We start from the raw sequence: 15,902 nt of genomic DNA on the forward strand, positions 1-15,902 counted from the left end.
CCATCCTGGCATGCCAGGTATCTGGGCCATGTGTGCAGCCTGAGGACTTGCGCAGTAGGAGTCCTGGTCAGTCTGGTACCTTCTCCAGGCCATCCTCAGTGAAGATGCTGCTGGAGGACCCGAGCAAGCACCGGAATGTGAGGCAGTGCTGCAGACTCGGCTGAATCCCGGTTGTTCACGCCTTTCCTGAGCTCAGGGAGATTTTTTGGTGTTTGACTGTTTGGTTTTGGTTTTAGGTTTAGTTAATAATGAGAGAGAGAAACCAGGAAATCACTCTGGTACTTGTGGTGGCAGGGATGGAACTTTGGACCTCATTTATCCATTGTGCCCACTCTTAGGTCACTAGATTCTTCTTTCGCTTTTATGATTTATGAGACAGTGGGAGAGAAAGAAAACTAGAGTATCATTCGTGATTCTGGAACCCAACCCAGGACCTCATGCTTCAGAGCCCAGTGCTTCATCCATTACCACCATCCGGGCCACTAGATTCTCTCTTTTTTTTTTTTTTTTAAGATTTTATTTACTTATTAATGAGAAAGATAGGAGAGAAAGAACCAGACATCACTCTGGTACATTTGCTGCCGGGGCTTGAACTCAGGACCTCATGCTTGAGAGTCTCTTTAGTGCCTTAGCTACTACGCCACCTCCCAGACCACAGCCACTAGATTCTTTTTTTTTTTAATTAATTATTTATTTTCCTTTTTGTTGCCCTTGCTTTTTAATTGTTATTGTAGTTATTGATGTCGTTGTTGGATAGGACAGAGAGAAATGGAGAGGGAGGGGAAGACAGAGAGAGAGAAAGAAAGATAGACACCGGGAGTCGGGCTGTAGCGCAGCGGGTTAAGCGCAGGTGGCGCAAAGCACAAGGACCGGCATAAGGATCCCGGTTCGAACCCCGGCTCCCCACCTGCAGGGGAGTTGCTTCACAGGTGGTGAAGCAGGTCTGCAGGTGTCTGTCTTTCCTCCTCTCTGTCTTCCCCTCCTCTCTCCATTTCTCTCTGTCCTATCCAACAATGACAACAACAATAATAACTACAACAATAAAACAAGGGCAACAAAAGGGAATAAATAAATAAAATAAATATTTAAAAAAAAAAAAGAAAGATAGATACCTGCAGACTGGCTTCACCAGTTGTGAAGTGACTCCTCTGAAGGTGGTGAGCCGGGGACTCGAACCAGGATCCTTACTCCTGTCCTTGGGCTTTGCGCCACATGCGCTTAACCCGCTTCGCTACCGCCCGACTCCCAGCCACTAGATTCTTAACACCTTGCCAGAGAAGGTAGAAAACTGATCTTGATAGTCGGGTGGTAGTGCAGTGGGATAAGCACACGTGGCGCAAAGCACAGGGACCAGCAGAAGGATCCCAGTTCGAGCCAGTTCCCCACCTGCAGGGGAGTCGATTCACAAGTGGTGAAGCAGGTCTGTAGGTGTCTTTCTCTCCCCCTCTCTGTCTTCCCCTCCTCTCTCCATTTCTCTCTGCCTTATCCAACAACAATATCAATAACAACCACAATAATAATTGCAGCAAAAAAAAAAAAGGGCAACAAAAGGGAATAAGTAAATAAATATTTAAAGAAAAAAAAAAGAAAACTGGTCTTAGTACTAATTTATCACAATGCATTGTGGCTGGATGTAGGGAACCATGCTTCTCAGGGACAGGCCTGAAGGACTCCCCCCCCCCACCACCACCACCCCCTACAGACACACACACACTGCTTTCTAGACCCCAGGGACTCTTGATGCAAGGACTTTAAAATAGGATGGGATGTGTTTGCATAGGGGGTGGAAGTAGAGGAACTGGAGCTTCAGTTGGCTTTTGCTGTATGAAGGTGCCAGTGAGGAAGAGCCAGGCAATGGCGCACTTCGTTAAGCACACACATTATAGTGTACAAGGACGTGGGTTTGAACTCCTAGTCCCTACCTGCAGGAGGAAAGCTTCATGAATGGTGAAGCAGGGCTGCAAGTGTCTCTCTCTCTCTCTCTCCCCCTCTCTCTCCCCCTCCCCTCTCAATTTCTCTGTCCCTATACAATAATAAATTTAAAAAAAATTTTTTAAGGTGCCAGCGAGGAGGGTAGGGCAAGGCACAGAGGCAAGAATCTGTCTGTCTGTCTATCCATCCATCCCTTCAGGCCCATGTCACAGAGACTCTTTTGCTAAGGGTCCCTTAGGGGAGCTCCTCAAGGAGACCCTGAACACACCAGACATTCTGGGGAGAAAGAATGTGGAACTCGCATCCTTAGGAGTAGAGCTAACCTGGTAGTACACATCTGGAAGACATGGCTGCTGTTCAGCGTTAGATTCTGGATGACGCTTAGACCAGCCAGCGGCTGGGAATGATTACTGCAGGATTAGGAGGCCTGGCTCCAGCCTGTCTGGGAGAGACCCCCAAGAAAGGAGGCCCTGGAGGAGCTACCCATCCCACCCCACCCCCCAAGTGCTTCCCCACAGAGAACAGCTTTGCTCCAGGGTCTGTTTCAGCAGACAACTGCAGCCACAGTTCTCACACTATAGAACAGAGATCGCCGCCCCCACCACTCCTGAACCCCAGAAACCCCTGCTTCCAGAGAACAGACCCCCCCACCTGTGTACAAAAGGTTGCTTCTCAGCCCCCTCAGAACATCTTGCATTTTCACAACTCTTGCAAAGTAATTTAAAAGGAAACTGGGATTTTATGAGAGGAACTGAGAGTAGTATCGTTTGGGAATCTTTTTAAAAGGATTTGTTTTTGCTGCTGGGACTTCATACTATAGGGTTCCACTGCTCCCAGCAGACTCTTTCCTAGTTAGTAAGGGAGACAGAGAGGCAAAGGCCATAGGACTGCTGCATTATTTGTGAAGCTTCTTTGTATGGTGCTACCATGTTGTAGCCAGGTCCTCACACATGGTAAAATGCACTCTTCTGGGTGTGCCATCTCCCTGGATCTTTAAGACTATTTCTGAGAGAGCCTCTGGATCATTTACTTTACAGTCTCCTTCAGGGATTGTTAAAAATAGGGAATCCAGGCCAGGAGCTGGTTTATCTGATAGGTAAGTACTTTATTATGCCCAATGACCCAGGTTTGAGCTCTCTCCACCACATGGGAGCATCATGCTAAGGGCAAACTTCATGAGCAGTGGAGTAGTGCTATGGTGTCTCTCATCCTCTCTGGATAAAAGGGAAAAAAGTCTACTGGAGGGATGGAATCATGCAGATGTTGAAGCCCCAGTGAATAAACCCTGGTGGCGAAAATAGAGGGGTGCGTGCATGTGTATGTGGGAGACCCTTATATCTCTTCCCAGTTATTCAGAATTAGAGATATAAGGGGCCGGGTGGTGATGCACCTGGTTGAGTACACAAGTTATAATGCTCAAGGACCCAGGTTCGAGCCCTAGCACCCCACCTGCAGGGGGAAAGCTTCACAAGTGGTGAAGCAGGGCTGTAGATGTTCTTCCCCTCTCTATCTTACCATGCCTCTTGATTTCTGGCTGTCTCTATCCAAAATAAACATAATTCTCAGGGAGTCGGGCGGTAGCGCAGTGGGTTAAGCGCACATGGCGCGAAGCGCAAGGACCAGTGTAAGGATCCCAGTTAGAGACCCCCGCTCCCCACCTGCAGGGGAGTCGCTTCACAGGCGGTGAAGCAGGGCTGCAGGTGTCTGTCTTTCTCTTCCCCTCTCTGTCTTCCCCTCCTTTCTCCATTTCTCTGTCCTATCCAACAATGACGACATCAGTAACAACAACAGTAAAAAACAACAAGGGCGACAAAAGGGAAAATAAATAAAATAAAAATAAAAAGAGATAATTCTCCGTGTATTTATTTATTACCAAAGCAATGCTCAGCTCTGGCTTATGGTGATGCAGGAGATTGAATCTGGGACTTTGGAGACTCAGGCCTGAGTCTCTCTGCATAACCATTATGCTACTCCCCCCCTACCCCGAATTAAGGGGAAAAAAAGGAAAAAGATTTTTATTTATCAACACAAGAAATAGGAGAGAACCAGAATATCACTCTACCATACTCAATGTCAGGGATCAAACCCAAGACCTCATGCTTTTCAGCCATTCCCAGTCTGAAAAGTTATCCATTTTTAACACACAGTAACATAAACACTGAGAGGCTGAGGGGTCATAAAAGAATATGCTGAACCTGAGAGGCCAGTTATATGGCTCATTTTTGAGGGACAGCTGGTCAGGCAAGATCTTGGCCTGTACTCTGCTAGAGACCACTTGGTCACCCTCTGAGAGGGTCATGCTGTCTTCTCAAGGCCAACAAGTGGCATAAGGTGTGTGTGCCTTTTTTAAAAAAATAGTTTTATTATATTTATTTATTTATTGGATAGAAACAGCCAGAAATTGGGAGGAGGGGGAGGCAGAGAGGGACAGAGACAGACACCTGAAGCACTGCTTCACCACTTGCAAAGCTTTCCCCCGGCAGGTGGGGACTGGGGGCTCAAACCCGGGTCCTTGTGCATTGGAACATGCACTCAACCAAGTGTGCCACCACCCGGCCCCACTTTATTTTATTTTCTAATTGGATAAGGACAGAAATTGAGAGGGAAGATAGAGGGAAAGAGATACCTATATCACTGCTTCACAGCTCACTAAGGTTTCCCCCTGCAGATGGAGGCCGGGGGCTTGAACCTGAGTCCTTGTAGCAGGTATGTCCAACTGGGTGTGTCACCACCCTGCCCGTGTGTGTGCCTTTTAATGCCCCTGCTTCCTTGGACAGTTCTAAGATTGGAGATAGGGGAGGGAACCCCTCCACCCCTAATTCAAAGTTACAGGCTGGGGAGACACCTAGTGGACAAAGAAGAAGAAGCATAGAAACAAGTAGAGAAGAAACTTGATTTCAGTAAAACTGGAAAAGGCTCTAAAAAATGGCATGACTGCATCCACTCCAGCAGCTGAAGCAGCACATCATGGAGTCGCGTTCAGGTGGCAGGCATTCTGGGGTTACAGTCTCTGTCCATGGCTCTTTGGCCAGCCTTCTGTCACTGGGACCTTTTCAAATAAGGGGCCAAGCACCCAGGCTCCAGTGCTGGTAAGTGCTAGCCCATGACAGGCTCCAGAGTGAGGAGCAGAGGAGTTTGTCCCCTACATATCACCAGCTGGGTCTGAAATCTAGGCTGGAGTCTTGGCAAGACGGTTCTTATTCCTCACCAGGTTCGTGGGGGCTGTCCCCCTACTGCTTCGGAGTCAACTAGTTCATTCTCACCTCTATATTCACCTTTCTCTCTGCCTGGACTCCTCTTTGTCCAGATAGTCACATGGCTGTTCTAGTTCTTTAAGCTCCTGCTCAAGCATGCTCTGCTCAGACACATTTCCAGACCTTAGTAGAAACCAGCCTGTGAGCATTATTTCATGACTTTATAACATTTTTAATATCTGACCTGTCTTGTGCTTAGTTGTTTCACTGTTCATCTTTTCTCCCAGACAAGAGGTCCCAGGGGAACAAGATGTTGCCTCTCTTATCTGTGCTATCGTCCCAGGGCCTAGAACAAAGCCTGGTACACAGTATGTCCACAAATATTACTGCTTGTCTTTGTCTCCCCCAGGGACAAGAGGTCCTATGGGAGCAGGATGTTGCTTGTCTCATCAGTGCTATAGTCCCCGAACCTAGAACAAAGCTTGGTGCACGGTATGTCAACAAATGTTATTGCTTGTCTTGCCTCCCCTCCCCACGGCAAGAGGCCCTATGGGATCAGTGCTAAAGTCTCAGGGCCTAGAACAAAGCCTGGCACATAGTAAGTTCACAAAGATATACTACACTGAATTCTCACATTGAGAAGGGCCCCAAGTTTGGGACATAAATCTTCGGCCTGTGCCTCAGGCTCATCTCAGTATCCAGCTCTCCAGTGCCTTTACCCTGAAGGCCTGGATGTGTCTGGCTAGTAGGGGTTAGGGACCTGGTCTGGGCAAACCTTAGAGTTCTGGGGCACTGCACCCTTTTTGCCAGGAGAGGCTTTTTTGTCCACTAGCCCATTGTCATCCTTGATCTTCTTGAGCCGGGCCTTGCCCTTTGGGGGTACGGAGAAGGTAAGAGAGCTCCTGTTGAACTCAAGTGGAAAGACACCTACGTCTCCATCAAAGCGGTTCTTGGACACCTGCAGATAGCGTTTTCCTGGCCCAGTTACAAGTTTCCTGTCTTGAAGGATCAGAACATTGTCTGCTTCCTGGCTTGCCTGGGGAAAGAAGGGTTAGAAGGCATATGAGAGAATAACAGAGGAAGGGGAGGATACAGGGAGGGATGGCACAAATGGGAAGGGAAAAGGGCTTTAGTCTGGCTCCAAAGCTCTGATCCAGTGACTGTGATGTTGGGGCGACATCAATCAATCTCTTGAAAGCTTCCTGCTGTTGCAAACTGTACATGACATTTCCTCTTCTCTCTCTTTTCTTTTTAATATTTATTTATTTATTTATTTATTCATTCCCTTTTGTTGCCCTTGTTGTTTTTTTATTGTTCTAGTTATTATTGATGTCATCATTGTTGGATAGGACAGAGAGAAACGGAGAGAGGAGGGGAAGACAGAGAAGGGGAGAGAAAGACAGACACCTGCAGACCTGCTTCACTGCCTGTGAAGCGACTCCCCTGCAGGTGGGGAGCCGGGGGCTTGAACCAGGATCCTTAAGCTGGTCCTTGGACTTCGCGCCACGTGCGCTTAACCCGCTGCGCTACCGCCTGACTCCCTCTTCTCTCTCTTAAATGTAGCTTTTGTGGGAATGAATCAGGGTCTTCTACAGGTGCAATACTGCTGGAGATGGAGGGGAGCTTGAGATAGCTCACCTGGTAGAATGCACACTTGACCATATGAGAGGACCCAAGTTCAAGTCCCCAGGTCCATGTGGCAGATGCTATGGTGTCTCTCCTCTATCTTAAATTTATAAAAAATAAAATAAAATAAAAAGTGGGGGAGAAGTCCACCAGGAGTGGTAGAATCAAGCAGGTTCAAAGTCCTGGCAATGTAAAACAAAACCAGTTGGAGAACTCCCTGGGTCAAAATCTCTCTCCCTACTTTCTCTCTTTCTCCTACCTACCTACCTATCATTATCATTTTTGCCACCAGAGTTATTGCTGTGGTTTGGTGCCTGTAAAATGACTCCTGCTCCTGGTGGCCTATTTCTTTTTCTCAGACAGAGCAGGGGAAGAGGAAGACAGATACCTGTAGCATTGTTCCACCACTCATGAAGCGTCTTTCCTTCAGTAGGGGACTGAGAGTTTGAAGCTAAGTCCTTGGGCATGGTAGTGTGTATGCTCTAACTGGTAAACCACTGCCAGACCACCATCACCACCACCACCCCCTTCCTCTCTCTCTCTCTTTCTTACCAGAGCACTGCTCAGCTCTGGCTTATGGTGGTGTGGGGGATTGAACCTGGGACTTTGGAGCCTCAGGCATGAGAGTCTGTTTGCATAACCATTATGCTATCTACCCTCTGCCCTTTTTTTTCTTTTTTTAAAGAGATGGGCAACCCAGAAGGTGACATAGTACATAAAGTATTTGACTTGCAAGCATGAGGTCTCAAGTTTGATCCCTGGCAATGCATGTGCCAGAGTGATGCACTGTGCTCTCCCACCTCTCATAAATAATGTGATGGCAGAGTCTGAACCCAGGGGCCCATGCACAGTAAGGTATGCACTCTACCAGATGAACCATCTCCCAGTCTATTCCCTCTACTTGTAACACTTCTCCACAGCTCACACCTCCATTCTACCACAGCTTATCATTTAGATCTCTATCTAAAGGTCATAAGTCATCAAAAATCATTCTTGAGCTGTAAATAAAGTGCCACCGTCATTGTTACATTTCTGTTGTTTCATTACGGCACACAGCTTTTGCTCTCAGCCTGGTAACCCTTGGGCCTTGCCCTGGTGTGGCACGTAGTAGGTGTGTGTGGCACGTAGTAGGTGTACTACATGTGTACTACTGGAAGCTCCAGGATTAGGTTGGTCCTGCTGGCAGAAGGCCCTCCCATGGATGTATTTAATAGCTACTGTCCACCAAAACCTTATCAAGTCTTGTTGACACCTCTTCTAAGTCTCCCCAGATGTCTGAGGTTGACTCAGATATCTCTTCCCTTTGCTCACAAATACCTGTGCTGCCTATCATAGCTCTGAGCTGTAAACACTGACTTATTTTAACTCCACTGAAGGATATGAGCTCTTGGAAGGCAAGGAGGGAACAGACCTACTATTATCAGCCTTGATGACTGTATTGCCAGAACATGTGTTCCTTCCACATGTCATAGCTACAAAGGCAGCTATCTCCCACCTCTTTCATATGGAGAGTCAAGATGAATTAAAGCCCAGTGAGGTCCTTCCTTGGACACATCCTTACATTTTTCTTTTCAAATCTTGGAATCCCCTAAAAGTAATTTACCTTGGCCAAGGAGGTAGATCAGTGGTAGAGTACAGGTCTGTCTCTTTCTGCAGCACCACACACGCAGGAGTGCTGCTCTGGCCACTTTCATGAAGTAAATAATTCTTTTTTTTTTTTTCCTTCCTTCCTTTTCACCAGAGCACTGCTCAGCTCTGACTTATGGTGGTGCTGGGGATTGAACCTGGGACCTTAGGTGTCTCGGGTATGAAAAGCATTTTAATAACCATTATGCTGTCTCCCCAGCTCGTTAGTCCTTCCTGCCTTCCTTTCAATGTATGCATTAATGAACGACAGAACCAGAGATATAACCCTGGCATATGTGATGCTGTGTATTGAACTCAGGACTTTATGCTTTCAAGTCTGAAGTTCTGCCTGCTGTGTCACTTCCCAGACTATGACAGATAAATCTTAAACATCACAGGTGGGGGAGATAGCATAATGGTTATGCAAACAGACTCTCATGCCTGAGGCTCCAAAGTCCCAGGTTCAATACCCCGTACCACCATAAGCCAGAGCTGAGCAGTGCTCTGGTGTTTCTCTCTCTCTCCCTCTGCATCTCTCTCAAAAATAAAATAAAATATTTTAAAAAAACTTAAACATCATAAAAATAAAATTTACTGAGAGTCAGACAGTAGTGCAGCGGGTTATGCGCAGGTGATGCAAAGTGCAAGGACCAACAGAAGGATCCCGGTTTGAGCTCCCCCCACCCCCACCCCCGGCTCCCTACCTGCAGGGGAGTCGCTTCACAGGCGGTAAAGCAGGTCTGCAGGTGTCTATCTTTCTCTCCCCATCTCTGTCTTCCCCTCCTCTCTCCATTTCTCTCTGTCCTATCCAACAACAGCATCATCAATAGCAACAGCAATAATAACTACAATAATAAAACAAGGGTAACAAAAGGAATAAATAAAGTTTACTTACTTTGGCTGAGCCAAATATAGATGCTGTCTGCAGTTCCTTGTCATCATCCTCCTTCCGGGGATGAATGACCAGTGTTACATGGCAGTTACTATCAGTGGCAAACTTCCGAAAGGCTCCCACGATGTAGTCTTGAGCTGCAATCCTGCCGCCACCACAACCAAAGAAAGAGGTTACTGGGCACAGTCAGAAGGACAACGGCTGGGGAGGTGGCTGAATAGGTAGCACTGTACAGAACAGAGAGTGCTCTGGTTTTTCTTGGTCATAAATAAATCTTAAACAAATAAAGGATAGGTAGGGACTATGCCGTATTACATGGAAAGCCTCAGGTTCGAATCCTGCCACTACATGGAAGCACCTTAGTACCAAGGGACACTCCATGGGTTGTGGAGCAGTATGGTGTCTCTCTCCCTCAAATTGAAATGATGAAAAGAATGAAAAAATTAGACCCAACACTGCAAAGGGGAGAAAAAAATAAAGGACTGGGCAGGGGTAGATAGCATAATGGTTTTGCAAATATACTCAAGATACTCTCATGCCTGAGGCTTCAAAAATCCCAGGTTCAATCCCTTGCACCACCATAAGCCAGAACTGAGCAGTGCTCTGGTAAGAAAAAAAAAGACTAAAATAGACCTACTAGCCTTTTTCAAAATGGAGACCCCAAGTCTTATCTGCTACAGTCTTACCTTTAGGTTCCTGATTATTTAACAATTTGTTCTGCATTGTATCTTGTTAAAAAATATTTATTTAGGGGTGGGTGGTGTCACACCTGGTTGAGCGCACATGCTACAGTGGACAGGGCCTGGTTCGAGCCCCCAGTTCCCACCTGCAGGGGGAAAGCTTTGCGAGTTGTGAAGCAGGTCTGCAGGTATCTCTCTGTCTTTTTCCCTCTCTAGCTTTCCTCCTCCTCTCAATTTCTGGCTGTCTCTATCCAATAAATAAAGATGATAAAAAAAAATTTTTTTTAAGTATTTACTCATTCTTTTTGTTGCCCTTGTTGTTGTTGTTGGATAGGACAGAGAGAAATGGAGAAAGGAGGGGAAGACAGAGAGAGGGAGAGAAAGATAGACACCTGCAGAGCTCCTTCACCGCCTATGAAGTGACTCCCCTGCAGGTGGGGAGCCAGAGGGCTCGAACCGGGATCTTTCTGCCGGTCCTTGTGCATTGTGCCACCTGTGCTTAACCCACTGCGCTACCGCTAGACTCCCCTGCATTGTATCTTAATGCTACATGCTCCCAGAGGGATAAAGAACAGGAAAGCTTCCAATGGAGGGGGATGGGATATGGGACTCTGGTGGTGGCAATTGTACCCCTCTTATCCAATGGTCTTGTTGATCATTATTAAGTCAACAACAACAAAAAGGGACCAAAAACATTTATGTGCTCATGATTCATTCTCATCTTCCCATAAACCCACACTACTCTCTGACCAAGGATTCACACTTACGTCGCTGTTCACATTCCTCACCTCTATAAAGACAAAAGTACATTTGGGGTAGCATGTACCTCCACAGGGGTGAAAAATTAAAAGTACAGCATGTGTGCCTTAAGGCCAGCTGCCTCCAGAGACATGTACATTAAAGTAGGTCCCATCAGACAAGAAGAGAATGTCACCTGTCCAAGGATAGCTGCTCATGTCCCATCATGAACTGCAGATTGTCAATGATCACATGACAAATGTCATAGACGTAGACTGCGTGTTGCATCGTTTCTATTACAGTCCTGGGAAGAGGCAATAAGTTCAAAAGTCAGTTACAAGTAGTTTCCAGACCAAAGCAAGCAGAAAAGACAGCATCTCAAAATTTCTGGGGGTGGGAAGGTGGGGTGTCTATTCGCTTGCTCTCCCATTCTTTGAAAACTGCTGGCTTAAGACTCTCACCTGATGTTCTGATGCCCATGGAAAGTCATGAAGTAGAGAGGCAGGTCCTCAAAACGGTCCGCCCACTCATCATACTTGTCCAGCTGCTCCTCCAGCCGCCCCACAGCAAACTGTGTCAGCATGACCCTGGCGAGTCTCACGTTGCTGATCTCAAAGCTTCCCCACAGTGTGTTCACCCCCTGGGTACACAAATCCAGGGCATACTCACTAATGAACGTTGTCTTCCCGCTGCCTGTGGGCCCTGCGGGGGGTCAAGCACAAACCTCGGTGAGGGAGGAAATTTCTATACCCTTGAAGAAAAGACACAGAGCAAGTCTTCAAAGACGGATGGAGAAGCCTCCTCTTCAACATTTACCGGGACCCAAACCCGCTGCCTGTCACCAGATCCTTTATCCTCTACCCCAAGAAGAGATTCCCTAGGCAGTCACCTGTGAAGACTGTCAGCTCGCCTTTTCGATGTCCTTTCAGGAGACGATTGAGGTCAGGGAAGCGGCTCCAGCGAACACCGGCAGCCTGCTCTACATTGGACAGTTCTCCTAGCACCTCCTCCCGAAGCTGGCGGAAAGACACGATAGACTTGTGCCAGGCAGGCAAGGCAGTCCGCAGAATGCGGGAGAGATTTAAGCCTTGGTTCAGGGCCTCCAGGGGACGGGGCTGCTGGTCCCCAGGACGCACCAAGGAGCATCGCTTGGGGTTCAGTTTTCGGGCAAACAACTTGGCAGCTTCCCAGGAGCGAAGGTCATCTCCCAGCCACAGCACAACCCGTCGAAACTGCTCAAGGTAAGGGAGCAAGGCAGGGGGTAAGCAGGCTATCCCTCGGGGCAGGGTCAGGGTGGGCAGTCCTGTGCACTGGCTCAACGCCATGCTGTCGAACTCACGACTCGTCAGGACTACTTCAACATCCCGACGGCCAATGAGTGACAACCCAAACAGATTGTGATAGGCCCCAGGTCGGGGGATGGTGGTCTCCACGTAGCACACTCCATTCCTGTGGCTTTCAGCTCCTAGAAGTTTCAGACCTCGCAATTCCAAACCTCCGGGGCTGAACCAAGGAAAGACAAGGCTGCGAGCAGGCCGGAGATACCGCACACTGAACCGCTTGAATGTGTCATCTGTCAGTTTGGTAATGCCAAACATCACCCGAGCCAGCTGGGCCTCCTCCGGCTCAGGCAGCTCCCAGAGAGGTACTGCTCGGTCCCAGATCCTCAGCACCTCCTTGCTGTCCTCAGCTAATGGGGCCTCACTAAACAGGATTCCCTCACCAGCCCCATCTCCTTGGCCCTCCACGCTGGCCTGGAAGTCTTCCCAGCTCCCTTCTGCGAGGCTACTCATGCAGAGAAATCGTCCCGTGGTCTTGTTAATATAGAGGGTGTAGGAGGAGGTAGCACCAGTCTGGTCCTTGAGCTGTGAGGCTCCCAGAAAAGGGCTCGGTGCTCGCAAGCAGCTGTGGCCATCCTGGAAGGGGATCCCTCGAGCCCGCAAGTACTGGCGGATCTCAGTTGTGGTTACAGGCAACACTGGAACATCCAAGGCTGGGAGAGCCTCCTTCCTGTATCGCCTGCGGGGAGGGCCTGGAACCAGGCTGCGGGGCAGGCCCCTGCGGCACATCCACTCCCCACGCAGGGGCAGCAGGATGCGGAGGGGGTGCCCGCCTCGCAGGAGCACCCACATTTCCAATCACTGCTTGCTTTAAGTGCCTGGTCTGAGGGTCTTCAATAGGTTAGCTCCCAAGTGCATCCACAAAGCACCCCCCACTCCAGGCCGGTTCGCTTCATGCTTCTCCTTCACGGATGTCTCTGACGCCTCGTCAGCCCCTCTACATTGCTCCTGCACATCTAACCCCGTCTACACAACCTTTCCACGTCCGCGTCCTTCTCCCAGGCTGCCTACCTCTGTGGGCCTTTACAGGTTCTCCCCACCACCATGGAGGACCTTCTACACCGCCCCTCGCTGATGAGGCGTCTCCACATTATCTGCTCATCACCACTGTCCCTCCGGAGGGTCTCCTCTTCGTCCTCATCTCTACAACCACCTGCACGCTCTCTGCAGCCTCGCCGCTCCAGCCCACCAACAGGGGGCCTCCTAGTCGCTCCTCCCCTCAAAGTGGACCCAACGGCTCAGTCGCCACTACTAAGCTAGCACTGATCTTCTCCGCGCTCAGAGGAACACCTGCCCTCCCTCCCTCCACCAGGGGATTTCCTCTCCGCCTGAATGCTAGCTCTGCCGCTCCCGACAACCCGCCGTTCCTCCCGGTCCACCTCTTTAGTGCTCAACGTGGGTCACACACACGCGCTACCCAGTTCAACCTCGGAAGCAAAACTCGGCAGAGCTGTGCGTCACCGGAACCGGAAGTCTCGCCGTTAGCCCCTTCCCCCCGCTAATGGTTCCGGCCGCCGGGGGACGGTAACCATGACGGCGCGCGGGACCCCGAGCCGCTTCCTGGCTAGTGTCCTCCACAACGGGGTGGGCCGCTACGTGCAGCAGCTGCAGCGCCTCAGCTTCAGCCTCAGCCGCGACAAGCCGTCGTCCCTGGGCGCCAGGTGAGCTGGGCAGAGGGCGTGCGGCTGCGGGCGGAGGGCGCCCTGGCGGTGGGGTCACCCTGCTCACGCTCTCAGGCTCCCCAGGGAGTTCGTGGAACGGGAGGTGACCGACTTCGCCCGGCGGAACCCAGGGGTCGTCATCTACGTGAACGTCCAGCGGTGCTCTGCGCCAACGGTAGTGGCCGAATACCGTAAGTGGCGCGGGGCTGGGGGCTGGGGGCGGCCCGCCCGGTGGGTTGCCCTCCGCTCAGCTGACCCCGCGGCCTGGCTCTCCCCTTGGCCAGTGAACGGGGCTGTGCGCGAGGAGAGCGTCCAGTCCAAGTCGGCCGACGAGATCGCCGCCCTGGTGCAGAAGCTGGCGAGCCAGTCGGGTTTGGACGTGATCCGCATCCGCAAGCCCTACCACACCGACACCCCGAGCATCCAGGGCCAGTGGCACCCCTTCACCAACAAGCCCACGAAGCCGGGCAGCCTGCGCCCCCGAGAGCTCCAGGGCCCCGGCCCGGCCCACGTGCAGGCACAGTGAAGCGACCGCACCCACCTGGCTCTCGCGGCGGACACGTGCTCCTTCCTCTTTCCACTGAGGGATTCCAGGCCCCGAAGGAGGAATGGGCACACAAGCTTTTGCCCATTTATGGTGCCCACCGTTAGGGGCAACGATGCCCCTGGTTGCTGTCCAGTTGACATCCCTCTGAAACCTGACTCTTTAAGGGTTTTAGAGGGTTTCCATTTCTGAAATCTAAATTGATGATAGTAACTTCAAATCACAGCGAAGGGTTTCAAAGCTGTGATTTTATCTCTGTACTGTTTCTGCAACCTTTGAGCTAGAGGAAGCTGGCTCCTTACACACTGACTGCTGTGAGGCTGGCATTGGGCTAGGCAGTTCCTATTTGTGTACTAATAAATTTGCCCGTAGCCATGTTTACTTTAGAATGTGTGCATACTTAAAATATAACCCCATTTTCACTATCCTAAAACCAGAAGGGAAGACCCTTCGGGATGGCTAGTATCAAGCACTACGGGATTAATCTAGGCCAGACTGTTGGAGTGATTCTCCGACCAGACCCTGGTATGAAGCCTGGACCCAGCTGCTTCCCTGAGACAGGCCCCTCTGTGCAAAAATGAATTCATGGCCTCTCTTGGGAGAGGAGAGGTGCTGGAAAGGTTCTTTGGCAAAAAGAAATGCAAGAGGGCTGATAAAATAGTAAACACTTAAGTGAGACAAGATGTGGAGGGGAAGTGTCAGGAAGTAAACATGTAGAAACTTGGAATTTTGTCATGGCCTAACACCAGTGATTGGACAGTGACAGCCATAAAGGCGGTGTATCTACCTAGAGCAGCCGGGATAAAAGCTGAGGACCCCATTTTTCTTGGTAAGTTTTTTTTTTTTTTTTGCCTCCAGGATTATTGTGGGAGCTGGGTGCCTGCACCATGAACGGCCATCTTTTTTTTCCATTGTTGTTGCTGTTGTTGGATAGGACAAAGAGAAACTGAGAGAGGAGGGGAAGACAGAGTGAGATAAAGACACCTGTAGACCTGCTTCACCAATTGCAAAGCGACACCTCTCCCCTCAGGTGGGGAGCCAAGGACCCTTGCACTTTCTACTATGTATGCTTAGCCCAGTGCACTATTGCCCAGCCTCCTATAAATGCTTTTATGGGGAGCAGAGCCAACCCTGCAGCACCTTCTTCCAAAGACTAAGAAGCCTTTGCCCTGGTAATTAGAGCAAGGCAAGTCTAGATTAAGCAGACCACCAATAGCTCTGGGGAGAAGAGGGCATTTATTAACCAGTGGGGCTGGGAGGAGCTGAGCCCAGGCTCCCCGCTCTGGCACATGTCTGTTCCGCCCACCTAGGTGGTGAGTGGGGGCATTCCTAAGGAAGTATAGCTGTTCTCACAATAAATACATTCATTGTGGGGGAGAGGCTGGAGAGGGGGATGAAGGGCAGTAAAAATCCGTGGGATTCCACGTTCTCAGCTACAAAAATAACAGTCATCCTCACCCAAGGGGAATGGGGGAGCTCAGGATTTGATTGTCCCTTATGGGCCTGGACCCTGAAAGTGCCCCGGTGAGGTAGGACAGGGTTGGGAGGCAAGCATCCAAACTCCCAGCCTCTGCCCTTTGCATAGTTCCAAGAACGGGCTTCATGTGCCAGATGAGATATCCCCCTGCTCTAGTCCAGGGGAGCAAATACTTGGTCCTCAAAAGGGAGG

The 15,902-nt window shown here is 49.8% G+C and overlaps 2 protein-coding genes across 4 annotated transcripts; one reads left to right on the plus strand and one right to left on the minus strand.

Moving 5' to 3' along the window:
* Positions 1–3,932: 3,932 nt before the first annotated feature.
* On the minus strand, positions 3,933–13,445 carry TWNK (twinkle mtDNA helicase). Of its 2 annotated transcripts, none has more exons than XM_007530285.3 (5): positions 11,578–13,445; positions 11,150–11,390; positions 10,885–10,992; positions 9,274–9,415; positions 3,933–6,162 (listed from the first exon to the last, which is right to left on the minus strand). In XM_007530285.3, the coding sequence occupies exons 1-5, from the start codon at positions 12,818–12,820 to the stop codon at positions 5,869–5,871; spliced, it is 2,028 nt and encodes a 675-aa protein (XP_007530347.1). In that variant the 5' UTR covers positions 12,821–13,445; the 3' UTR covers positions 3,933–5,868. The 2 variants fall into 2 exon arrangements, with proteins under 2 accessions (XP_007530347.1, XP_060027457.1); XM_060171474.1 differs by lacking the exon at positions 3,933–6,162 and adding an exon at positions 6,595–6,934.
* Positions 13,446–13,517: 72 nt separating this feature from the next.
* MRPL43 (mitochondrial ribosomal protein L43) lies at positions 13,518–14,614 on the plus strand. 2 transcript variants are annotated; one of them, XM_060171482.1, is made up of 3 exons: positions 13,518–13,689; positions 13,765–13,880; positions 13,974–14,614. In XM_060171482.1, the coding sequence occupies exons 1-3, from the start codon at positions 13,559–13,561 to the stop codon at positions 14,213–14,215; spliced, it is 489 nt and encodes a 162-aa protein (XP_060027465.1). In that variant the 5' UTR covers positions 13,518–13,558; the 3' UTR covers positions 14,216–14,614. The 2 variants fall into 2 exon arrangements, with proteins under 2 accessions (XP_060027465.1, XP_007530345.1); XM_007530283.3 differs by having other exon boundaries at positions 13,521–13,689; positions 13,774–13,880.
* The last annotated feature ends 1,288 nt before the right edge of the window (positions 14,615–15,902 follow it).

This window comes from Erinaceus europaeus, chromosome 14 (genome assembly GCF_950295315.1).
Source record: "Erinaceus europaeus chromosome 14, mEriEur2.1, whole genome shotgun sequence".
Classification (NCBI taxonomy): Eukaryota; Metazoa; Chordata; class Mammalia; order Eulipotyphla; family Erinaceidae; genus Erinaceus; species Erinaceus europaeus.